Source organism: Salvia splendens, chromosome 4, assembly GCF_004379255.2.
Source record: "Salvia splendens isolate huo1 chromosome 4, SspV2, whole genome shotgun sequence".
NCBI lineage: Eukaryota > Viridiplantae > Streptophyta > Magnoliopsida > Lamiales > Lamiaceae > Salvia > Salvia splendens.
Genome location: NC_056035.1, coordinates 39,575,737 through 39,601,544, shown reverse-complemented (window position 1 = coordinate 39,601,544; position 25,808 = coordinate 39,575,737). Strand labels below are relative to the sequence as shown.

Below are 25,808 nucleotides of genomic sequence, written 5' to 3'. Positions count from 1 at the left end.
TCGGCGATGACGTCTTTGTACCAGAACCGCGCCGGACCCTTCACTATTGCCCACCGCACTTGGAGCACACCAAATGCCCGCTCCACATCCTTTCGCGCAGCCTCCTGCTTTTGCACGAATAAAACTCTCTTCTCGCCCATTGGGCAGCTGATCGTCTTCAAAAAAACAGGCCACCTCGGGTATATGCCATCGGCCAAGTAGTACCCCATATGATATTGGCGTCCGTTGGCAGTGAAGTTGATGGCTGAGCCGTTGCCATTGCATTGCTCGGTGAAGAGGTTGGAAGAGTTGAGGACGTTGACGTCGTTGTTCGACCCCGCTACACCGAAGTAAGCATGCCAGATCCAGAGTCGATGGTCAGCGACGGCTTCGAGGATCATCGTAGGGTAGCTGCCCTTGTATCCACTGGTAAATTGGCATCTCCACGCCGTCGGGCAATTCTTCCACTCCCAGTGCATACAATCGATGCTCCCTAGCATTCCAGGAAAGTCTTGCGCCGTCTCGTGCATCTTCATCAGGGCCTGGCAATCCTCAGCAGTCGGCTTTCGCAAATAGGTGTTGCTATAAGCCTCCACAGCTCCTCTACAAAAATTCTTCAGGCACTCGCGGCCAGTTGTCTCCCCGACGTGAAGGTACTCGTCGAACATGTCCGTCGTGGTGCCGTAGGCCAACTGCCGGAGCACAACCGTGCACTTCTGCAACGGCGTAAATCCGGGTCTGCCGATGCCATCTTCCCGATACTGGAAGTATTCATCACATGCCTCCAACGTTTGGACAAAGCTGAGAAAAAGATCTCGCCGCATTCTAAAACGGCGGTGAAAAACCGTCGGGGCCCACCGTGGTTGCTCGTCAAAATAGTCTGCGAACAGACGTTGGTGAGTTACGTCGTGCTCGCGGCGGACAAACGCCCTACGTCGAATCGGGCGTGGGATCTGCACCGCCTGGGCCTGCTCCGCCGCTTCGCGCTCCATCTCGGTCAAGCATTCCGCCGCAACCTCATGAACGCAATCGAATAAGGCCCGAGTCAAGGCCCGAGTTCCGAGGTACTCCAATCGTCGCCGGGTCTCATTTTTTTCAGTGAGAAAGATTGGGAGTGAAAGATTGGTGTGTGGGGAAAGTGAGAGATGAGAGAGAATTATTGGTGTGGGAAATGGAGGAGAAATGGGGGTTTAAATAGATAAAAAATTCAAAAAAAAGGAAAATCCGCGGTATCGTCCGCGTGACCCGCAGTGGGGCGGACGATACCGCGGACGATGCGTGTTCCGACGCCATCGTCCGCGGACGATGTATAGGGCGCGGACGATGCATCGGGCATTGTCCGCATGGCTACAGTGGCGGACGATAGCCCGCCCGATGCATCGGGCGGACTATCGTCAGCCGCACTGTGGATGCTCTTATAAAACTTGTATCGGGCGGGCTATCGTCCGCAGCACTGTGGATGCTCTTATAAAACTTTTTATGGATTTGTTATAATTTAATACCCAACGTTTGGGGTCATTAGTAATTTAGAACCAATGACACAACTTTAATAATATTCTCCAATTTAGACCAACTCAATTTATTGGGCGAGATGAAGTCGAGACTAAAATATAGTTGTTTGGAAAGTCATTTTATGTCGTCTTTATCACTAATATATGGAACTGAAATTGTACTGACACCGAGTCCTAACTCCTAAACCAATCAGCCATTTCTCACGCATCCAACAATGAAATCGAAGGCATGAGAGAATTTTCCAGCATTTGTTTAATGTTAATAGAGTTGCAGTTATAATCACAACTTGTACATTTGATTTATTACGATCAAAGGAAAATTAATAATAGAATAGAATGGAAATTACGGCAAAATAATACTCATAGTAAAACAAATCAACTGTAAATCGATTCGAGGAAAACTATCTCTTTCAGCAAGAAAAATTAAGTTTCAGTCGGTTTTATTTGAGTTATCGATCGCATTTTGGACACCTGCTATTTTCATTTAATTAAATATGTTAAATAAATTACTTGAGGCAAATATATTAAATTTATACTAATTTAAATAGATTTCTTAATTAAAATTAACTGTTGAAATAATTAACAAATACAAGTAGTCCTTTAAAAAAAATTATAATTTGTATCTGCAAATTTGACAATAAAATAATCATTTATAAATGATAACAATACGTATATATCTTAATCAAAAAAATCTTTTTCTAGATACGATTTACAAATCTAAGTGAACTTCAACACGCGCATTTAAACATTACTCCTACTTTCTAAATTCAATAGTATAACCTAAAAAAAAGTGAGAAATAAACCAGAGTTGATAAGATGAAAAAAAATTCAAATAGATTCGATAAATTTCATAGATTGAGATAAAATTACTAAAAATCAGGATAAAATAAAATTACTAAGATTTAGGCAGTACCGTAGTTGAAATTATAAAGATTTTGATAACAATCTAATTTTACTATATTTTTTTTCTTTTTGGCTTTCAACTAGTTCCGGATTTTCTTTCAACGACACCTATTAATATCCATATTTATTATAACAAAAGTCACAACATTAAATTCAAAACAAATAGAAAGCTATATGAAATAGAACAATAAAAGAAAAAAAATTAAAATTCCATCCTATATAAAAATAAAAATTCAAAAATAATACTACTCCATTGTGAGAAAAACCTGATGTTAGATTTGGATTCCTGGGCAGAAGACTTATGTAGTCAGAGAATCTACCAAAGCAGTTGTCCTCTTCTACCCACTGCTGATGCATCCACACTTATCTGGCCATGTCTTTATTCAGAGAGAGAGAAAGAAGAGAAGAGAAGAGAAGACCCACCCCTCTTCATGTGTGTATATATATCCAGATAAGAAAACATGCAAAACCTTTTTTCAAATAAAACCCTCTCTTTATCACTCCCAACTATTCAATTCTCATCAATTTCTGACTAATCATGAGTTTCTTTGGCCTTGGCACCAGGCAATTACTTCTCTTTTTTCACTTATTTTTTGCAGTTTGATTGAATTTGTGTTGCATGCATGTTCATGTCTAGTTTGATTCTTGATTGTATACATTTTGTGTTATGATTTAGTAAATGTGGATGATTTATTGATGTTTACTTCTTGCTACAGCTGTAATCTTTTTTTATTGATGATTTAGTGCATTTATATATCTTTGCCAATAAAAAGTTGATATTTTTAAAGTATTAAATTCATCTTAGTGGAATAATTAAGTTGTTTTGCATCAATTTGATGAATTTAAGTCAATGTAGATTGCTCTGATAGATTTTGCAGAAAATCTTGGTTGTAGTTAGATTTGAAGAGGCGATGTTATGAGTTATTTCCACCTTACTGAATTTGAATGAATTAATTGCAGAAATCTTGATTGAAGTTAAATTTGAAGATGATGGTGTTATGATTAGTGAATTTAGACTTTGCAGAGAAATATTGATTTGAGTTAAATTTGAAGAGGATGGTGTTATGATTTCTTTCTAGATTAAATTTTATGATCTCTTTCTACATTAGTGGATTTGAATGGTGATATAAGTTTACATGTGTGTAGAAACCAGAAGACTTTTCGCGCCAAAAAAGGTTCGACTTCTGGAATCAAGGTAGTTCATTCATCATTTGCTTGATTTGAACAAGTTGGGAATGTTGATTGAGGTTTTTATTTGATGAAAACGTGTAGAGTCTGCACCTTAAGAGGCATATTGATTCGACTTTGGGCAGCGGGAACTTGAAGGAAGCTGTGAGGCTGCCCCCGGGCGAGGATGTCAACGAGTGGTGGGCAGTAAATAGTAAGATATGATCTTGCTTTAATAGTATTTGATTCTTTTCTACTTCTGTATTGACGAATCTGTCGTCGTCTCATTGAGTCTCCAAAGCTTCGGAAGTAGAATAACTAGTTTGGATTAGTGGAAAAGGAAAGTGAAAGAAGAAAAGTGGAAATAGTTGCTAAATCCTAATGAAAAAAGGCATGTGAAAGAATCAATCCAATGTGAATTCTTTAAGAAGGCTAATGCAAGAGAAAATGGATTTTGTTCGAATTTGTTATTTTATAGTTGTCTTGGCACGAGCAAATCGAGTGTGTGATTAGTAACGATACTGGATCATGTTATCGTTATCTTGCTTTGAGAACCTATAGCTATAAATCTACACTTGCTGTGTTATTGTGGTAACGGTACTTGTGTATAAACGACAGAACCTATTGTTATAAATATACACTTGCTGTTTATTATGGTAACGGTATTTATGTATAAACGACAAAGATGATCTTCGTTGTAACTGATTCCGACCACTTGTTTTGTCGCTTTGTGCAGCTCTCGACTTCTTCAACCAGGTGAATGTTCTCTATAGCACTTTAACTGAATTCTGCACACCGGCAACTTGTCCAACAATGACTGCAGGGCCAAAGTATGTCGCTTCTTTACTTAGATGTTATTATGAATAAATGTGTCGCATAGAGGCTTCATTTCACGACACGTGGTGCTTGAATAAGAGGAATCTCTCTATTTGTTTGAATCTCAAAATCTGACGAATAACTCTTCTTTTATAATCTGATATTTTTGCCTTTTATAGATTGTTTCATTCTCAATGAAACTTGTGCACATTAATATGTTATAGTGTTTAGTTTTAGTATATAACTTCACTATCCGAGTATTCGATTCTATTTCTTTGTTTTCATGTTTAGAAAGATCTGTCAAATCATCTTAGAGTTCTTCAGTTTCTCATCGGTATAAGGTATTGAAATATATTGGCAATGACTGCATACGCTGTTTTCGTTTCTCTACAGGTATGAGTACAGATGGGCCGATGGAGTCACTATAAAGAAGCCTAAGACGGTTTCTGCTCAGCAATACGTTGAGTATTTAATGGATTGGATCGAAGCTCAGTTCAACGATGAGTCCATTTTCCCTCAAAAGCTAGGTGAGTGCTCGGCTTTCTGTACTAATACACGTCTCTTGCTCTGATCAAAGTCGTGCTGAGGCATTGTCTCTTTGCTGCAGGAAACCCATTCCCGCGCAACTTTCGTGATTTCGTGAAGACAATACTGAAGAGGCTGTTTCGTGTGTACGCACACATCTACCACTCACATTTCCAGAGGATTGTGAGTCTGAAAGAAGAAGCTCATCTCAACACTTGCTTCAAGCATTTTGTGCTCTTTACATCGGTAAGGTTTATACGTTGTTGCATCTTCTCGACTAGCTAGTCGTCTCGTTTAGCTCTTCTGACTCGACCAAGTTGTTGTGTGGTTTGGATGTGATGCAGGAGTTTGGATTGATTGAGAAGGCAGAGCTTGCAGCTCTTGATGATATTGTTGAGTCTATTTTGCACAAGTAGAATCAGTTGAGGTCATTTCCAACTAATTTTCAAACTTAGTTTTAACTTTTTACAGCACTTTCTATTATCACCAAATTTTACATTATGGTGACTTGAATCTGAGATTTTACAGAAGAAACTGGTGTTTGTTTGTTACTTATACTTGCCTTGAGAAGGTAGATAACAATTATCCTTCATAGGTGCTAGCATTAGTTTTTTATTTAGAAACGAACCGAATCGAATTTATATCTTTTCTTTGAAAAAAAAATAAACGAATCAAAGTTTTCAATCAAATTTATATTTTAAAAAAAAAAACAACCAAAGTTAATGTCACATAGCATAAGTCATGTGTCTTATGAGTATTGCTCTCTCACCTACTTAATGTAGGTAACATTTGAAAAATTCAATCTCGGGATAAGTTAATCTTGAATAATGTCTAGAATTGAAAATAAAACGAACCAATAAAGAGCTGAGAAAAATGAGAAATGAAAAAATTAGGACGAATTGTTTTTTAATCATTATTTATGATGCGACTTTAACTACTAAAAAGTACTCCTATCAGGCTATCATTCTATTTTTTTCACCCCATTTATAGAAAAATATGAAGATCAAACGTGTTAGAGTTTGAATTCAAGAAATTAATATTAGAATTACTATTAAATTATTTAGTAAAATAAATATGATATACAAATCGTTTTTTTTTTTGTTTAGCTCTGTTTTGAAATCAAATTGTAACTCAATTAATCAAAATTTGAAGAAGAAAAAAGTAAATTTGATTCAATATTTCAATTTAATTCAATTGAATTAATCAATTTTGTGGTGGTCCGGTCACCCTTGCTAGGAATTATCATATAAAATATTTAACAATAATTACCTTGAAAATGAAAATATACATTTGTGTTCTGTAAAAAAAGACAATAACTTGCCTTGATTATATCACAATATATTGCTCAAGTGTTTGATCCAAGAAATACAAAAGAGAGTAACATAATCTAAAATAAAATTATACTCATTTTGTGTAATTTATAACATCCTATTCCCACATAATAGTACAAGAAATATGTTGCAAGTATTGCATCTAAGAATCAGTGCAAAGTTTCCAATCAATTAAATGCTGTTGGTCACATAAACTCAATTAGTATACTTGACCAACCTGCACCAACCCTTTAGAGAATCAATCCACCAATTCTTGATTCCAAAAACTTGAATTGCCTCCGTGGCCGAACCCTTTTCCGAGCAGCAAAATCTTGGCCAGTTCGAGCTTCTTCTAAGTCGAGGGCTTTCTCTCACAGATGCAGCCAGGGAGAGGGTTTGCATAAAAACTTTCTTCAAGCTTCGGGAACTCGCCCGGCTCCCTCATATACGGCCCGCCAGTTCGATCCTCGTGAAGCTTCTTCACTTTGGACTTGAACTTCTTCCAAGTAATGCTCCCTTCATCCAACTTGTCAACCAGTTTAACGAAACTCATCCTGATAGAGACGAGCGATAGGTGAGTTGTGAAGGGATTTACTACAGATACGGATATAGTTTGAGCGATGATGGATTTCGAAGATACCTGTCTGGATTAATAGTCTTCTTGAAACCTTCGAAGCGTCTATGACCTTGCACCGCCTTGGCCATATTCCCATCATAAGTGTAAACGAAGACGTCACTCTCAAGAGCAACAGCGTAGTCCAGACCAGCCAGCATGTTCTGGTGATTCCTGAATGGGTTTAGCTCTTCCTCTGATGCGAGAGACGAGTGGGAAAAGATATTGGGGAAGTTTTCGTTGAGATATTGCATGCTCCCGTTGCCAAAAGCTTCACCGGCCACCAGGTAGATCCTGGTGCTCGATGGGAAGCCTAGCGCCTTAAGCAAGAGGGCGGTCTCCCTTGGAGTCATGGGGCAGCCACCGAGCATTCTTCTTTCGGCACCATCAATGTCTTTCTCCTTCCAATGGCTGACCTCGTTCCGCATCTGGCGAAGTTCTTCGTCTTCTTCACTGGTCAAGTTATGGCTGCATCCAGTAAAAGCAAGCATGTCTTTCTCATATCTGCAACAAAATCAACTCAAAGATCAAATTCAAATCCAGCAGTTGGAAAACGACTCGCATACTAATAGCCCTAAATCGAAAATGCATATACTACGCAAAGGACGACCAAAGGCACACTCTTAATTCGGAAAGCCAGATAAAACCTCAAATGGAGTGCAAGATACGGGCTGTTGTCATCTTGTCGCATTCTCGATACCAAAATTTTCCCCAGATCCTCAATTGGAGCCGAATACTTTAGTGCTCTGTAATTCACATGGCATCTTAGCTTCTGGATGGAAGGGGGGACTCCGTTGTTCGCTAGCCGGGAATCACTATGAGTGAAGTATATCACTTTATTCTGCTTCAAGAGTGGAAGGACCTCTGATTTATAGTAGCTAACCTGTTTTTAGAGAAATCAAAAAGAGGATTTCAAATCTGCAATATTCCATCACGAATCGACTTATTAAATGCAGAAAACAGCCGAAGAATCAGAAAAATGCAGCGGTGTTTAGATTGGCAGATGATCATCCTCCAATGGTATAAAGAAAATCGAACTCACGAAAATGCAGTCACACTTCAGGCTTTCATTGCAGACAACGATACTACAGTTTCATACCTTTGACCAAGATATTGGAGTTTTCGAGAAAGGCTCAACTCCAGCATATTCCGGTGGCAATGTGTCAACTACATGGACATCACCTTGTAGTGACTCGATGAAGTATTGCCAGTCAAAAAGATCTTTGAAACCACTGGACACCACAACAAAAAAGAAATTTCAGAATTATATAGCTACGAAGTCAGAATGAACGAAAGCATTTTTTCCGAAGAGTATTGATTGCATTCATTATTGCATAACGCGTAAAAATTATACTTTCTGCAACGCAAAAATGTCTTACAAGCACATAAATATTTTTCTAGAATGGAGTACAGGGCTCTTATTAGTGCATCATCGATGGGGAAAAAAAAGATCACCTCTCGTCGGCCCAATATGAAGAGTGATCAAGAGCTGGAAGGACGAGTGTGGCCTTCAATATTTTAGCAACAGCAACCATATCACAGATCTGCACTATAAAATTATATGTTCATCAGATTAAAGGGAACAGAATCTTTTAAAGGGACACATGAAATCATGAAAATTCATAACAACCAGACCCCAAATCTCATCTGGTTTAGGCCGCCATTTGCATTTATCAGGAGGTAGCCATTCGTTTTGGAATCCAGCTCTGCCCAAGAAATAAAATGCCAAGTATGAAATCGAGTGAAACAGATGACAGTGGGAAAGGGGGCACGTAAAAGATCAGTAACAATGGATACAGTGACTTACTTTTGTGACTTTTTGGTCGATCAAGGCATCGAGTAAAATTCTCACTATTGGGATCAGACCATATCTCTGAATGCTGGAAAACGCAATCACATTAGAAAGAACGCAAATCTGCTTAATTCCTTTGTATCGATCCCTAAATGAAAAGAGACATATAGAGCTTTAAACTTACCTCAGTCAATCTATCATGACCACTAACTACGCCTGAAGCCATCATTGTTACAGTTTGTTTGACTTCAACTTCGGTCCTCCCATGATCATTTTCCTTATTCACATAGCTAAATGCGTGAGATCCTTCATCATGTTTACTAAAATGACTTGTCATGGAGTCATAAATGTCCTGGTAGAGTTACAGAAAAGGATCATTAGGCGGCATGATTTACCAACATAAGTATGGCAGTGAGGTAAGAAGATGCGTGACGACACAAAAAAATGAAAGAAAGCACAAAGTAATGCGGGTAAAAAGAATAGCCGCACATACAATTTCCTTTACAGGAGAGCATCACATCAATCGAAATTGTATTCATGAATATGGTACTCTAGCAGAAAAAATAAAATTTATGTATGGGATTCACAAGAAAAGTATGCCGCTCCAAAGAGGGAACAAATGTTCATGTGCATTTTGTTAACTAAGTAAGACATAAAAATTAATAAAATTAAGACAAAATAATCTGAATATAATTTCAGCAGTTTCCGGAATCAAATTGCTGTGATCACCGTTAAGACAAACTCATTAACTATTAGTGTTTATCTTTGAACTATACTAAAAAATAGTTGAAGGCGTGAAAGTTAATATCGACTATAAAAAAAGGACGCATCAATACTTCATTGTTTGTGATAACTGCAACTTGATTTCAGCTACCTTCTCAGCTACAAATCATCTTAACTTCCCAAAATTCCAACAAACCGGATTATCGAATATGTTTCCAAACAATTACCACACATTTATCAAAAGCATAAACAACACCGACGATTCTGCTCAGCTGTAAGAAACCACCCACATTATTACATAGCAAAGACAGAAGGAAATTGCATCCCGAGGAGGCAATGGAGAAATAACACATCTCTTCCTCATCACCCATTTATGTATCCATATTCCGTTTACGCACAGGAATGACTCATCACCCGGAAAGCCAATCATTTCCACTTTCTCTCACCTTTTGCAAGTAGAATGACAACTTTTAACCATTCAGTTAGAACTACATATTCAGTGATACATCATCAAAGTAAAAAAACCACACTAGCACAACCCGAAAGCTACGAATCTTGATGCATCCTTCCTAGTTTACCCAAATCAAGTAACACTTTCAGTGATGCATCATCAGAGTAAAAGCAAAACAAGCACAACCCGAAAGCTACGAATTTAGATGCATCCTTTCTAGTTTACCCAAATCGAGCAAACATAAACCAATATGCCTATAAAGTAACCACAAGCAATGGTAAAGAAAACTAACAACAACAAAAAACATCATCAAACCACAAAATGCCACCGAAAAAACAACAAAGAACAAGTTGATTTTAGTTCCACTATATAAAAAAAATCAATCAACCTGACTGCTTCCAAGCCTATCAATGGCGGATCCAAACCATCCCGTGGCGCAAATCTTGAAAACGCCGAGAAACAAACACATCCCGCAAAACATGAGGAACATCCACTGCCCCAGCTTCCTCTTCCCCTTCAATTCGATACCGAACCCCCCCAAATCGACGCTCAGCGACGAAATCTTCCTCCTCAGATGCACCCTCTGCGCCGCGGAGCTGACGTGCGCTGCTGCTTCGGCGGAAACCGGCGATTCAGATCTGGGGGAGTTGAGATTGAGGTCAATGACCTCATGCTGATTGCTCTGATTGTTGCTCTGCGATGAGCTGCTGTTAACACTGCTATTGTTGTTAGTATTATTGGCGTTGTTTCGCTTGAAGGAGTGGGCGCGGCGGGTCATTGGGCCGGAGAATCGGGGGCTGTTGACGCGCTGGGAGAGGCCTCCGCCGCCGCCATCGCTGGCCGTGTGGTGGTGGTGGTGGTGGTGGTGGCTGTTATGCTGGTGGCCCATTTCGCGGCGGGCGCATCACATCGGCATGGGAAGGCGAAATCGAGGATTGTGAGGAAAGTGGATTGATCCAATGAGGTAGATCGATCAAGATGGGGTCACTGTAACTCGCTCTTCTGTTCAAATTGATTCATTTTTCGTTGAATTGTAAAGGAAAATCGTAAATTAGTTATGTTTAAAGACATAAGGCCTATGTTGAAGCTAATTTTGTAAGATTAGTGTGGCTAACATTTTCATTATTCGAGTATTAGTCTTTTTATTTTTTACATTTTTATGAATGCTCATTAATTGAATAGATATAATACAATATTTAATTTTAGGATAATGCAAAATATGATTAATCGGAGTATGAGTAATTGGTCTTTATGCGACCATATTAATTATGGGTAATTCAGAGTCAGATTTAATCTCGGGATAATTTAATTTTGAGTATAACATGTTATTTGATTGTCTATATTAGTCCACGATTTATCACACTTGTTTGGTTGTCATGGCAAGTTTGAATCTTGATCAATTTTTTTTTTGGTGATGATTTGCCTCCATAATAGCAAAATCCACTGCTGATAGGTGATTCTACTTCCATTGTTTTAGTGAGATTGATTTAGTTTCTACTCTTTTTTCCTCTTTGAATCTCTCTTATCTATTTCGCGTTGGTAGTGTCGAGTTTGACCGATTACTGTTTGAATTTGGTTCATTGATGCTCATTTACATCGATTGGTTTGGAGAGTTTTGTTTGTTTTTTTCTTTTATTTCCATCAATTTTCATTTTTTTTTGTGTTGTTATCGTTGGTGGTGTGTGATTTGCTCGATACTGTTTGAAAAAATGTTTGGAGTGTTCATGTGGTGGCGGGTTGGGTTTTGGTGGTGTTCGTCAAAAATTTAATAGTCATCGTTTTTTATACCGTTTGTCGGAAGTTTGGGGGTGTTTTTTTAATAGTGTTTGCTATGATTTTTTTAAATTGAATAAGTTATTTTGGTTGTGGTGTTTGATTTTGATCATTGAAAATTAGAGCATAAAATGTTAATTTTACATACTTATTAATTTATGTAATAACTTTGTCGATTAAACAATAATAACTAGACTAGTACCAGTTCAATCTTGTAATTGTACTTTTTGTTCTCGGACTAATCTTACGATTATATCTCACTATTATTTCATACTACTAAAATGATAAATAAAGAATTGTAATTGTTTTGCTCAACATTCGGCAATCCATAGTCATATTGATATTATTATATTCATGGCAACTTGTTAATCGTCTTGTTCACTTATGCCAATGCCATGGCAAATTATGGGCTACATTTATTTTTAGATCCATTATATTTTTAAACTTTTCCATTTTTTGGGTGACTAATAAATTTTAAAGTTTCTTAAATTTAGCGTGTGGGGTCTAAAATTCATACTATCTTACACCCTTATGCTCGTTGTCGTTGATACATTTGTAGTATTATGATTTCAACTTATATCCGCCTAGTCCTTAATATTATCAAAACAATAATAATTATTATTACAAATTCCATGAAAAATAGAGTTTTGGACATTTAATTTTACAATTTTATACTCCATAAGTTTCCGCCTGATATCACGACTTTATGAATTATGAGTTCAACTATTTTAGATGGTGTAGAAAAACTAGATATGTGCCAATTATTAGTATTTTTATTACACTATCCGTTAATGCATGAACTTAATTAGTCTCAAATATGGGGGGTTTACTTTACTACGTAATTTATTAGTACAATTTCCGGCAAAAATAAAATTGTTGACTAATAAACTTGGCTTTTTCATGTAATGGCAACTATAACTGGTCGAGAGATTGTCAAAATGACAATGTCAAATGTAAGAGCGTCCCCGCCTCCAGTCCCGACGCCACTTTCGGGCAGGGGTGTCATCCCCAAATCGCATCTCATAGTGTCGATGGTATCCTTCAACATGATCTTGTATAAGAGATCAGTCGATGCATGCCACTTGTCCTTGGTGTCGAGCATGCTCTGCGTTAGCTGCACACGGACGAGATTGTTGAGCTCGGGAGTGACCAGGGACGGAGATTCCGATTGGACCTCGTGGGACTCGCTGGAGCTTTCCCTAGCCATCTGTATCGTGGTCTTTTGCCCAACCGGGCGACGGCGGCGGGAAGACGATTGAGGGGTCGGGAACTCTGCCTCGGCGTCAGGGAGTTCGTGGAAACCGATACTGCTGCTGTACTCCCCGGAGACGTTGATCTTCGTCCGCTTCGGCCAGCCAGCTTCAACACCCGCACTAAACTTGGTGGAATTTTTTACCACAAGATAGACCTCCCAATATTTGAATTCCCCGAAACCCAATTCATTATCGGGGTATTGCTGGTGAGACAGAAGCTTCACATCATCGGTGGACATGCACTTGATGCCGTGCGGAGGTTGTTTTAGTAGATGCCGGCAAATCGGCTGAGCTGCCTCCTCAGCTGCTCCCATTGTTTCCGGCATTGCTCTCCATCGTGAGGCTTCCCACCTGGCGGTTTGAATTGGAGGTAGCTTTGGCTAATGCGCCACCACATTCTGTCGATGTGCTGGTTACCCCCGATGTAGGGATCCTCGACTACACCGACCCAGGCCTTCGCCAGCGCGATGCACTCCCCTATGCTCCAGATGTCCTCTTTCTCCCGTCGGCTTCCTCTCTCACTCCCTCGGCCCCCGCCCCACCCTCGTTCCCCGCACGCGAGGACGAGGTAGTGCCCTTGCCCTTCCCTCTCCCCTGCTTCCGCGTCCTCCCTGCCGCCGATTGCATCTCAGTGGAAGACTCCCTGGCTGGAGATAGTCTCAACTCCTCAAAAGAGAAAGTCTCGATGCAGGTGAACTGAGTCTCCAGAGGAGTACTCTGGGGGAAATCACTCTACAATAAATCTATGTAGGGGCGATAGACATTGTCCCCAGGTTATTGGGGGACCCCCCTGCCTACTCCCCCCCCCTCGCAGCGGCAGGCATGCCCTGCATCATCCCGGGTTTTTGGGGCATCATCCTCGTCATTGCGGCACTCACCCCGGGCATTTGGGGCATCCTCCCACCCATCCCTGCACACCAAGGGGGTACATATTGTAGTACCCCTGCATCATCCCCGGCATTTGGAGTTGGGGCATCATCGGCGTCATTCCGAGCATCATCCCGGACATCGGTGCACTTCCACCGGAGTTTCCCCCAACTCTAACGGGAAACGTTGACGTTTGTGACTAGCTCGTGGTGGGGGAATCACTATCGTGGTGCTCCATTGATCTTCAAAAGAAATGAAAGTATAGAGAGAGAAACTTGTTAAAACAAGTGGTGTGAATGAAATGAAGTTCAACGAGCCGTTTATATAGAGTTTTTTTTTTAAATAAAAATCGGGACGTCCGTCGGGACCCGCAATGGCGGACGTCCCGGCGGACGTTGTCGGAAATCCGTGGAACTCCGGTGTCCGCAAGCGACGTCCGCCGGTCGCTCGCCTAATGGCGGACGTCGCTTGCGGACACCGGAGTTCCACGGATTTCCGACAACGTCCGCCGGGACGTCCGTTGTGACGTCCGCCATTGCGGAATGGCGGACGTCGGCCGGGACGCCCGCCGCTGCAGATGCTCTAAGGACCATATTATATAATTTAAAAAAAAACCCCAATATGTTTAACACCGTATAGCAAATGTAGGGACCATGATTAATTTGATGCAAGATGACTAATTCATTTACCATTAGACCACGAGTATGTTTTGGTGATTTCAATTCATGAGCAAGGCCATCCTCGATGGGGCGCTCTAAGGCGCGCCCTAAAGCCGCTACGTCAGCATTTTATCCTCTTGCTCTTCAGGGCGCCCTAAAGCGCGCCCTAAGTATTTTACTATTGTTTTGTTATTTAATTTAAATGTTTTCAAATGCGAATCAAAAAGTTACAAATGAAAAGTGAAGTCAGGGGTATATATATAATAATATTTTCGAATTTTAAAATTTAAAAAAATAAAAATAAAATGTGTTGCATCGTCCGCGCCATCGTCCGCGTCGCCCACGGTGAGCGGACGATAACGCGGACGATGCCCTATCGTCCGCGGACTAAGCGTCGGGCGAGGACGACGCATCATCCGCCCCACTGTGGATGCTCGTTAAAACAACTGGTGTGAATGAAATGAAGTTCAACGAGTCGTATATATAGAGTTTTTTAAAAATAAAAAAATCGGGACGCCCGTCGGGACCCGCAATGGCGGACGTCACGACGGACGTCCCGACGGACATCGTCTGAAATCCGTGGAACTCCGGTGTCCGCAAGCGACGTCCGCGTCCACCGGTCGCTCGCCTAATGGCGGACGCCCGCCGTTGCGGATGCTCTAAGGACCATATTATATAAATTTTAAAAAAACCTCAATATGTTTAACACCGTATAGCAAATGTAGGGACCATGATTAATTTGATGCAAGATGACTAATTCATTTACCATTAGACCAAGAGTATGTTTTGGTGATTTCAATTCATGAGCATAATACAAAATTATCGATATATTCGGTTGCGTGATTAAATCATGTGGAGTAACACAATATATCGTGTAACATTGATTAGGATTTAGGCCTCACAAATCCTTACTATCAGATTGTTATTCGCGTAGATCCGAACCTGAACCTAAACAATATATATTAAAAAAAATCGATACACAATTTATGCAGGACATGACACAAATATGATAGCAATTTATTCGTCAACGCAATAAAAATCTTAGTTTCACATAACATAATAAATATATGTCTTAAAGCCAGAATATAAAAATAATCAGTTTGCATACATGAATATCAGTTGACATTATAACACGTATCGATTTTGTACTCAATATCTGTTCGTTGATTCATAAATATCAGTTCTTCATTCAATATCAGGAACGGATAAGTTTTGTAAAATCTGGCTGATATTAATGTAGTGAGTATAAGAGAATTATTATGTTTTCAATTCTAAAAGTTCCCAAAAAAAAATCCCACCGGAACCGTTCCCAACGTAATAGTCTCACAAGTCTAACTTTTCTAAATTTAAAGACTACTACGTATTAAAATAAACTATAACTAATAAACTAATTAAGAATTAAAAATAATAATATTATGATAACGGGTCACACGAATATGAGAAAATATTATCATTTCCTTACACTAACATCATATAATATGACATTGACATCTTAATTTTGTATGTATCCATGTTTTAATTCAATTATTTAGTGTGAATCCATATATACATCCTCCAATGAGAATAAGTGTGTGCAATGTGATGCTCTTCCACATTAATTACGCGTTAAACGGAGCCCACTCCATTTAATTCACATATTACTTAATTTAATCCTACATCCGTTTCATAAAAATATGTGCACTTTCCATTTTCGTTTGTCCCACAAAAATATGTGTATTCCATTTTTAGAAAGTTATATCATTTAAATAATATATGTCTCACTATCCACTGACTCTACTTTAACTATCATTCTCCTCATCTCTCTTACTTTATCATGCAATTTTTCTTCTCTCTTACTTTACCAATTTTATCTTAAATCTCGTGTCATGTTCAATGCCCATATTTTTATGGGATTGCTTAGACCGATTGCTTCTCTTCGATTTCAGAATTTATGGTCAATTAATGAAGGAAATAATGGTATAAAGAGAAAGACGATACCTTGGACTGAACCATCGGGTGAGAGAGAAAAAGTGACTATACTCATCATAAAAAATGTTCTAAATGGATAACATTAATTTATATAATCGATAATAGAATTTTATTCTGAGCTATAGCAATATCGCAACATATTTTTTGAATAAATAAATATACAGTGCAAATAAGAAAGAAAAAGCAGTTGGACATCATCAATTCTGGTCCATTAATCTATAGGTAAATGGGCCTTGGCTCGTTGTGGGGCCCTTTTACGTTTAATGGGCCGCTACTCAGTATGAGTCGTATGATCCATGTTCTTATTTAATTTAATTTACTTCTTATGTAGATGTGATATTTATAATTACGAGTATAATGTTAATATTTTATTTTGAAAAATGAAGCTTTTTTAAGGGATAAATTTGGTATTCCTATTTTATAATAGAATAAATAAGTCGCTCTAAAGTAATACCAAATGCACCTAAAATCGTAACTGCATTGACAGATAAGGGGGAGAGTGTCGCGCACTAGGCATTGGGAGGGTTGGTATTTTTTTGTTTTTATTCTAATTTTCAACTATACATTCCACCTACAATCCACATTCAACTCATCACAAATCATACTCAATATAATCCTTTCAATTACATCTTCAGTTTTAATTTAGTGATTTTGGACTTTAAATTGTGCATTTTTTATTTTTTATTTAGTAATTTATGATTTGAAATTATGCATATTTTTTTTTCAATTAATGTATATCATGTAATTTTTTTCTTTTTTTATTTTTTTATTTTTATTTTTTCAATTTAAATAAATATATAAAATTAGCAAATAATAAAATATGATGATAAAAAATTGAATTGTAGCTGAAAATGAGGCTGCATTAGAGAGGTATTGTGGTTCATAGATACTCAATTGAATAAGTGAGTTCTGAATGGATTATAGTTTCGACAAGTTGTAACGTGAATGATAATTCAAAATATATTGTTTAGTAAGTATTCAATATTATAGTATTAATATATGAAATTTTAATGTCAATATGCCTCATAAAATTTTCAAATTCCAAAAATTTAAATTAAGGAGGAATTCAACTAATTGGGTAAGAAATTGTTAAATATATAATGAAACACCATTAAAACTCGGGAACTAGAATAATCTTCATTCACGAAAAATAATTTTAATAGTGCATGATACGAATTTAAAATATATATATATATATATATATAAAATAAAGCAAAAGAAATATAAAAAAGTGGTTAAAACCCAAAACATTGTGAGTGAAAATGAAATCCCAAGGTAGACTTATCATAAATGGCTAAAGGCTAATTTGAAATTTGGTGGAGTGACAAAAATGAAAAAAAAATGTTAATTTTTCGTGAACGTAAATAATATAATCGTCATAGTCAGACTGAAATGAAATTACATTTAGGTCTACTAAGCTACTAAACCTTAATTACATCATACCGAACTATTAAATCATAATTAGTGTAACTATTATAGGTACTTCATCTGCACAAATATATATATATATATATATATATATATATATATATATATATAGGGATTTCCTTTGACATCCATCTACAATCAATAGTTATATATTTAATTTTATTTAATACAGAACTTTTGGTTAATTTATCTCTATAAAAGGTGAATCCAATTTTCCATTAATAAAACACCAACCATTCTTATCTCTATATCTCTTCTTCTTTATTAATTTTATATCAAAACTTATAATTATAAAAAATAATTTTTCAAACTTTATTTTACTTTATACTCGTGATTTATATATTCTTCCTTATCTTTCAACCCAATCTCATGCAACAATATTTCCCCCTTTTTCCTCTAATTTGAGTCTATCTTTATATCTGCCATTGTAAGACAATTTGCCTTGGTAAGCATCACTTTAGTAAAAGCGTGTCAATTTAGTAAAAACTACAAATAATTTCCCAATTTCAACAAAATTTAAATGCAGAATTAGAAGCTGCCAAATTAGAGATAAGAAGATGGGCGTCTAGAACAATCCATGACATGGGTTGTCACGTTTGAGAGAGAAAAAGAGAGAAATAAATAACAATGTAAAAGACGAAGTGATGGAGTTGGAGATTTTAGAGGAATTGAAGAATAATAAGAGTTGAAATGATGTTGTCACAATGTAACTGCAGATAGAGTTTGCTTTTACTACTCCTATTGTTTAATATTTTTTCCACACCTTTTGACTTCGATAATCATATCCCCAACTATATTATTCTCATTTCTCACCTGTCATTTTTTATATTAAATTTTGAATTCCACAATCCTTCCAAAAATACAACAAACTTTCCCACATAAATTAATGAAAATTTGGTTTTTGTATGAAGGGAACTTTTTACAAGTTTCCTATAGAAATTAAACTTTTCTAACGGACGATTGAAACTTTAATAAATTTTATCTTTTCGAGAAAAAGTGGTTGCCAAATATTCTATCTCATCTGTGTTGAGTCGAATATTTTATTTCAAAATCAACAAAAAGATGGACACGAATAAAAAAAGATTGGTGGAAGTTCACATTAAATGGTTGTAGTATTAGGAAATAACCATGTCTTTAATGCATTTTACCATTAAAAATTTAATGTAACTTCAAAATTGCAAATAGAGTAAGAAAATAATTTCATAGGTACTCAAAACATCCCATTTTAAAATTTTTAAATTTTAATTTATTACATTATAATCTAAATCGTTGAATATTTGTCAAAAATGGAGAAGCTGAGAAGGAAAAAATATATATTTGTATTGAACTAGATTAGTTTATTAGTTGGCCCATTTTAATAATATGAGTTTATTTAAATATTTTTCAAATTTAATTCAGATATTAAATATATAAATTTGACTAATGAAATAAATTACTTGATTTAATTTAATTAATTTTAGGTAGTATAAATGATTAATAAAGTGTTGTAGGATTAATATGTAATTTAATAAAAAAAATTATAAAATTACATTGAATTTGATCTATAGTTTTTAAAAAGTTTACTAATTTTAATTTTTTACAGTATACGGAGTATTATCTTATGATTGTGAAGCTTTATAAATATTGTTTGGTTGGATGGTATTTAATTTTAAGACAAAATTTGCAAATGATTGATCTTGACTTATAAATTTTGGCGTTACTCGTGCGACAAATTATTTGGAAAATTCGTATCGAACAATCTTAGAAGTTCAATCTTAAAAAAATCGTATAGTCCAAGAATCGCCTTACTCACGACAAAATTAATTTAGAACAATTTAATGTCGAACTATCTTAGAAGAAGTTAAACATTGAAAAACCGAACAGTCCAATGCTCGCCTTACTAGACAAAATTATTTTGAACCTATTTAATATCAGACAATCTTAAAAGAAGTTAAATCTTGTAAAGCCGAATAATCCAAGGCCCAGTCGCGACAATATTAATTTGGACCAAACTATGGTACTAATACTGAACAATCTAAGAAGTTAAATCTTGAAAAACCGAACTGTCCAAGATTTGATTTACTCGCGACAAAATAAATTCGAACCAATTTATATCGAACAATCTTGGAAAATTGAAAAGTCCAAGGCTCGCCCTACTCACGACAAAATTAATTTGGGCCAATCTAAATATCGGGCAAATATAAAAAAAAAGTGAAATCTTGAAAAACCGAACAGTCAAGAGTTCACCTACAAACGACAAAATTAATTTGGATAAATTTGATATCGAACAATCTTAGAAGTTAAATCTTGAAAGGCGAACAGTCAATAACTCACCTTACTCACGACTAGATTAACTTGAACCAATTAATATAGAATAATCTTACAAGTTGAATCTTATAAAACCGAAGGCTCACCTTACACAATTTAACTCTCTCATGTGTTGTGTTGTGTTGCGTTGCGTTGCTTTGCTTGAAGACTATTGCACATTCAAGATAAAAAAAAACAAAGATGCATTGCCATATTACTAAGAAGGATTTGTTACAAGACTCATGAAAGCGGACTTTGGCAGTGAGTTTATTCACAGGACTCTAACATAACTCAGACCTCAGAAATTGAAACTAAACAGACACAACAAACACAAGACAATAAAGGAGACCATCTATCTATCTATCTAACCAAAGATGGATATATTGTTTCATAGGTTACATCAAAAGAAAGAGTTGGTACTCGCGCCGACGCTTGGGGATCCGGAAGGCGACTGCCTGTTGTTCTTGGGCACAAACTTCCTCATCCAGACATGCTTACCATTGATGGTGAACTTGGCCTTCATCGCGCCGTTGAGAATAGCACGAATGAACGATGGCCTGAGGAACACGATTTTGGCATACAGAGATTGCACCTCGGGGTTGCATACTTCTTGCATGTGGAACGACTCGATGCAGTTCCCAAAAACCCTTTCGAAGAACAGCTTCACCTCGTACTCATTCACTGGGTAGCCTTTGGAGAAGGTGACAAACATTGTCCTCTCGTTCCTCGACACCTCATTGGCCTTCCCTTTGCCACGAGAAGGGGAGGAATCGCCACCAGAGGCAGCAATTTCCAAGTTAGCAATGCTTTGAGTCAGGTTGTCGACTGGAGAAGGTTCTGGCACATAGTTGGCGGATGAAGTCGATGCAGCATGGCGAGGCGCCATCATCAATGGAGCTTCCGCTGGAGCTTTGGCTAAAACACCATAAACGCGTGCCTGCATTATATCGGACAATGATGGTAGGCAGACTCCTCTTACCAAATTTTCGATCTCAATGAAAGCGGTAAGACGGTTATCAATGAAAAACTGCAGATAGATTTCCCTTTTCACAAGACTGCGGGTTAATGGGATTTCAGTAGCTTTAGATGAGAAAGGGAACTGCGCATTTGTGCTCTTGATGCATGACACAGCTTCATCAGCAAGCTCGTTGATCAGAAATGGAGGAAGCGATAGGGCCTTACTTACGAAATTACTAAATCCCGTACGTTCCAACCATAGCCAGAAGCCCATTATGTACAGGCACTCTAAGGGATCGCGCAGCAGATCCCTGATGAGAATAACATACAGTGATCTGTCGATCCCATGGAAAAGCTTGAACGCCTCCAGTGTCACTGTATACCGTGTACCATCCATGATGCTATCAACAGCTGCCCGATGTTAAATCCTGAGAACACGAAGTAAATTTAGAAAGTAGCCAGTTTATGCACATGAAAAAACAAGTAAACAGCAGCACAGATAGAAAGTGAAAGGTGCTCTAGAGCCATACCAGAAAATACAACAACATAAACAAGAAATGAAGAAAAAGGAACAGAAGGAAAGTAACATCAATTCATCAGGAAAACTCAAATCGCTGATTGAAATCACATGAAATTGGCTCCAGCTAGAACACACAACTTCACACATAACATTGTCTTTATTAAAGAGATTTTTTTCAGAAAACAGGAAAAGTCTGTGCCTGAAAGGAAAGAAGCCTAGAAGTTCAACATACCAAGTGAAAATTTCAAGGCAGGGGTGAAAGAAAGATGCTTGAGAAGTCTACAATACAACCCCAATTTATATAAGTTGTTGAGGCAAGCTAAGCACCCTAAATTCAAAATGAGGTCATGAAGTTGTTCTTATCATAACTACATAAAATACCAAGGGCAATTATTATTAATAGGTGGAATCACCACAAAAGAGAAATCATATTTGGTAGGTAGTAATTAATATTACAATTAGGATTACAGCAACGCATCCTGAAAATATGTATGATTTTTTTGGTCAGCTTGCCTAGATATCAGTGTTAATTTCATACGCAAAGAATGGCGTTGATATCAAAGACCTCAAACCACCTAAATGACCATGATTCATAGGATTACAGAAACCAGGCTCTAACAAAAAGTTAAGATTAGTAAAGCTTTCCTATGAGATAACAAAAAAGAAAATACATCTGGAAGAGGTTCAATCAGTTTAAGGCATTGCTAAGTAATTTGTAATCATATTTTCCAGTTTAACACAATAAACCCAATTAAGGGTAAGCAGATTTTCCACATACGACAACAGGGAAAAATAAAGGCTAAGAACAATTAATGACATTTCTCATAAAGATGACAGATTTTAAATTTAGCCTTTTCATTATATTTTCAAGTAATATTATCTCTAAGAATATAATATACATGTCACCATGTAGCAAAAAAGATATATTATAGTTTTGCCAACCACTTTGGTAAGAGATCTCACTTAGTATGATAACTAAGTGGTCATAAAACCCAAGAAGCGAACACCTTAATCCAATAATAAAGTTCAAGATGCAGTATCTATCTTTAATTTAATTAAAATACAAATGGTTGGCTCATAATTATGGTTTAAAATGCAGTCTGGAGTTATTAATTATTCATGAAGGTCATAGATTCATAATGTGTAGTGAAAATTTTCACAAATACATTTAATTGAGTACCAAAGTCTCATATATTAGCAAATATTGCTAAATACTCAAACTATTATTAGCACTAGCAGTTAAACTCAAACTATTGGTTGATTACATATATTAGCAATTATTACTAAGCACTCAAACTATTGGTTCATTAGGCAAGAGCGAATGTCTGCTTGTTCAACGCAACTACTTATCCACAATTCTGTCGCTTCAACTTAACGAAGGTTCTTATATACGTCATTAGTATATTCGATCATCCATTATTATGCTCGTCATTTATGGCTCAATAAATGATTAGATAAACGACAAAGTATAGATTATCGAGGCTTCCGTACAGTTAATGCATAGCGGAAAGTGGGACAACCGCTTCAATATGATAAAACAAGTTTGCTCCGCGGTATGTGAATGGATATTTTTTTACTAATAATTACTACTAAAATTTAAAGAGCGAACTTCAAATAAGGTCCTGTTTGCACCTTTTTGGCCCCAGAACTCGAAAGAATATCCCTACATATCTCTGGAATATCATTAATACATTGCAGATCTTTCTCAGCTTTTCATTTCCCATTATGTCCCTGAATCACTTGAGGGCATAATTGATCTTGGTGTTTTCTGAATTTAAATTTAATATTTAAATTTACAAGCACTATTTTTAAAAAATTATTACATGCATTTATTTATATATTGTTAGATGTATATACATTACATTTAATATTTAATAATAATAATAATAATAATGAAAATTACTTTTACTTTTACTATTATATAAAATTCATGTACATGATATTATTTAAATATATATAAATATATGAAATAATATATTTTAAATGCAAGATTTATTTTTTTACCTATTATCTAAATATACATGCAAATATTTTTTATAAATTTAAAATCAAGGGAAGTAGTACATGGAAATTATAAAATATTAATGAATTTAGTTTAATAATGCCGGGGAAATCTGGGAAAGAAGATATAGAGAATGACCTGAAATGTGATTAATAGTTTTTTAAAGACCTATGGTGATATTCGAGTTGAGGGACCTAGGGACCTAAAAGTGCAAACCCCAATTTGTCAGAGACTTATTTTGAAGTTCACTCTAATGTAAATTACTTCACTAATATTACAACTTAAATTACTTCAAAACACCTTATGCATACTTTAATAACGTAGAATGCAAGTTTTTTGTTCTTCCAAGAGACTAATACTCCCTCCGTCCCGCCTCATAAAAAACTTGCCAAAAATGGAAGTGGTCTAATTTTGTGGGATGGACCAAAATAGAAAAAAAAATCTATTTTATGGGACGGAATATTATATGTCTACAACTATTAGGAAAGAGTGATTTCTTACAACATTGACTTTGGGCAATTTTATCCCTTTACGTACTTATTTGAAGGGCAATAAGTGTAATATTACATATTACTATGCATTAATAATTATTGGCATCCTCATTTAGATTTTTTATTATATAAATAATTTTTCTACTATTACAATTCATCATTCCTGATGAAATATAAAATCTACCAAAAAAGTTATTCGATAGTCATATCTTTTACATGTGATAAACATACTCTTAGCTGGTGCACTTCAAAATTTATTAATACTACTAAAATATCACTAAATATTGCATGTGTTTTATCTGAAAATTATAAGAAAACAATAATACTACTATATATTCTAAAAATAGTAAAATTTTCAAACAAATGATGAAAGGGAGATATTTAAGGATGTATTTACATAATGGACTAAACAATTAGACCATCATTCTCTCTAGGATGATTTATCAGACTGATGAAAATCAGAATCAAACAAAATCACATGCACAATTAACAAGAGTGGAATAAACCTCAAAACCAAGTGAATCCAAAAGGAAACGAATATACATTTTCGAATCGCATGCTAAAATTTATAGTTAATGTTGTAGTCAAGACAAAAAAAAAGTTACTTTCAGTTATAAATTATTTTACTAGTACTACTACTACTACTACTACCATATTAACACATTTAATGTATACATACATAATATGTACATATATAATTATAAATTTATAATGCTCATTAGATAAAAAAAAATATATGATGTATAAAAATTAAAAAATACATATATAGTATCAGTGCCAACTTAAGTACTATATGAACTTCCTTATATTTTATCATTAAAATTTCTTATACACCTTGATAATTATTCTCAATAAAAACATTACAATTAAATACTATTTGCTTATATATGCACACAATATATAATTTTTCACTTACCATCATTCTCTTTACATTATTTGCTGTGAAAATTAATTGAATATGATAACTAAACACTTACTATTTATGTCATTTTGGCATAAAACTCCTCTTCCCTTTCTACCTTCCCTTTGTTTTAGTTTATATGTATACATCATATAACAAATATTACACGGATAGATTATATATCCCATTTCCATGACATTGAGACCATGATATAACGTTTCGTGTAGCATATAAACTGTAAAGGATTAGTACTTGAAGGTTCTCATGTATGCCACCCCACTTATAAAAACATCCTATGCGTTCACAAACAGAAATTTTGCAGCGCACCAATTAAGTGAAAAGACATTTATGTGTAGCATGAGCATGTAGAGCTATCAAGTTAAGAGTATATTAAAATGCCCATGTATTTCCAAACAAATATTCAATAAGCTTATTCCCACGCTAGTTTTAACAGTTTGTCAAGATCTAGCTATGCAATAGTGTACCTTTGAGGATTTCATCGGCCACTCTGCGGTTGCAACTTTACCACTCCATCGAGCAACTTCAACAGTGGAATTCCTTTATATGCTCTCGCACGGATTGGCATTCCTACAAGTCAGTCATCTGGTAGAAACCAGCATAAATCTTAAGCTCCTCAACATATTGAAAGCAAAAGGAAGAAGGGAGTAGAAAAAAGGAAAGATTCTCAATAAACCAATATGTGAGAAAATTAAGAAATTATGTTAAGCAGTATAACTCCTCTCCGAGCAAGCAGAGATCACAAACTGATTGACACCAACTCCAAGAACAGGAACAAAAATAGGCCCTGACACCCCTCAGCACAAGACTTGATTCCAACACCAAATCCAATTATATACAGCTTGAGAAGATTTGCAGGAAATCCTGCATTAGAATGCCTTCCTAAGAAATATCT

At 36.2% G+C, this 25,808-nt stretch overlaps 3 protein-coding genes across 3 annotated transcripts; 1 reads left to right on the top strand and 2 right to left on the bottom strand.

The window, feature by feature from the left end:
- Nucleotides 1–2,931: 2,931 nt before the first annotated feature.
- LOC121800321 (MOB kinase activator-like 1A) lies at nt 2,932–5,317 on the top strand. The gene is made up of 7 exons (XM_042199896.1): nt 2,932–2,957; nt 3,540–3,588; nt 3,666–3,774; nt 4,297–4,390; nt 4,770–4,903; nt 4,984–5,147; nt 5,246–5,317. The coding sequence occupies exons 1-7, from the start codon at nt 2,932–2,934 to the stop codon at nt 5,315–5,317; spliced, it is 648 nt and encodes a 215-aa protein (XP_042055830.1).
- A 967-nt stretch (nt 5,318–6,284) lies between these two features.
- On the bottom strand, nt 6,285–10,840 carry LOC121800002 (O-fucosyltransferase 35-like). Its single transcript, XM_042199543.1, has 9 exons — nt 10,179–10,840; nt 8,801–8,968; nt 8,632–8,704; nt 8,460–8,530; nt 8,280–8,368; nt 7,924–8,056; nt 7,472–7,707; nt 6,852–7,328; nt 6,285–6,765 (listed from the first exon to the last, which is right to left on the bottom strand). The coding sequence occupies exons 1-9, from the start codon at nt 10,677–10,679 to the stop codon at nt 6,564–6,566; spliced, it is 1,950 nt and encodes a 649-aa protein (XP_042055477.1). The 5' UTR covers nt 10,680–10,840; the 3' UTR covers nt 6,285–6,563.
- A 9,370-nt stretch (nt 10,841–20,210) lies between these two features.
- On the bottom strand, nt 20,211–25,697 carry LOC121800000. The gene is made up of 2 exons (XM_042199541.1): nt 25,381–25,697; nt 20,211–21,409 (listed from the first exon to the last, which is right to left on the bottom strand). The coding sequence occupies exon 2, from the start codon at nt 21,376–21,378 to the stop codon at nt 20,425–20,427; it is 954 nt and encodes a 317-aa protein (XP_042055475.1). The 5' UTR covers nt 21,379–21,409; nt 25,381–25,697; the 3' UTR covers nt 20,211–20,424.
- Between the last annotated feature and the right edge of the window lie 111 nt (nt 25,698–25,808).

What these genes read in the sequence shown, in the direction of transcription:
- LOC121800000 (XM_042199541.1), bottom strand. Translation starts at nt 21,378, where the DNA reads ATGGATGGTACACGGTATACAGTGACACTGGAGGCGTTCAAGCTTTTC.
- LOC121800321 (XM_042199896.1), top strand. Translation starts at nt 2,932, where the DNA reads ATGAGTTTCTTTGGCCTTGGCACCAG. An exon ending in ACAATGACTGCAGGGCCAAA is followed by an intron (nt 4,391 to 4,769) that starts GTATGTCGCTTC and finishes GTTTCTCTACAG; the next exon opens with GTATGAGTACAGATGGGCCG. An exon ending in CATTTTCCCTCAAAAGCTAG is followed by an intron (nt 4,904 to 4,983) that starts GTGAGTGCTCGG and finishes TCTTTGCTGCAG; the next exon opens with GAAACCCATTCCCGCGCAAC.
- LOC121800002 (XM_042199543.1), bottom strand. Translation starts at nt 10,679, where the DNA reads ATGGGCCACCAGCATAACAGCCACCACCACCACCACCACCACCACACG. An exon ending in GTCATGATAGATTGACTGAG is followed by an intron (nt 8,705 to 8,800) that starts GTAAGTTTAAAG and finishes TGCGTTTTCCAG; the next exon opens with CATTCAGAGATATGGTCTGA. An exon ending in TATCTTGCACTCCATTTGAG is followed by an intron (nt 7,329 to 7,471) that starts GTTTTATCTGGC and finishes ATTTTGTTGCAG; the next exon opens with ATATGAGAAAGACATGCTTG.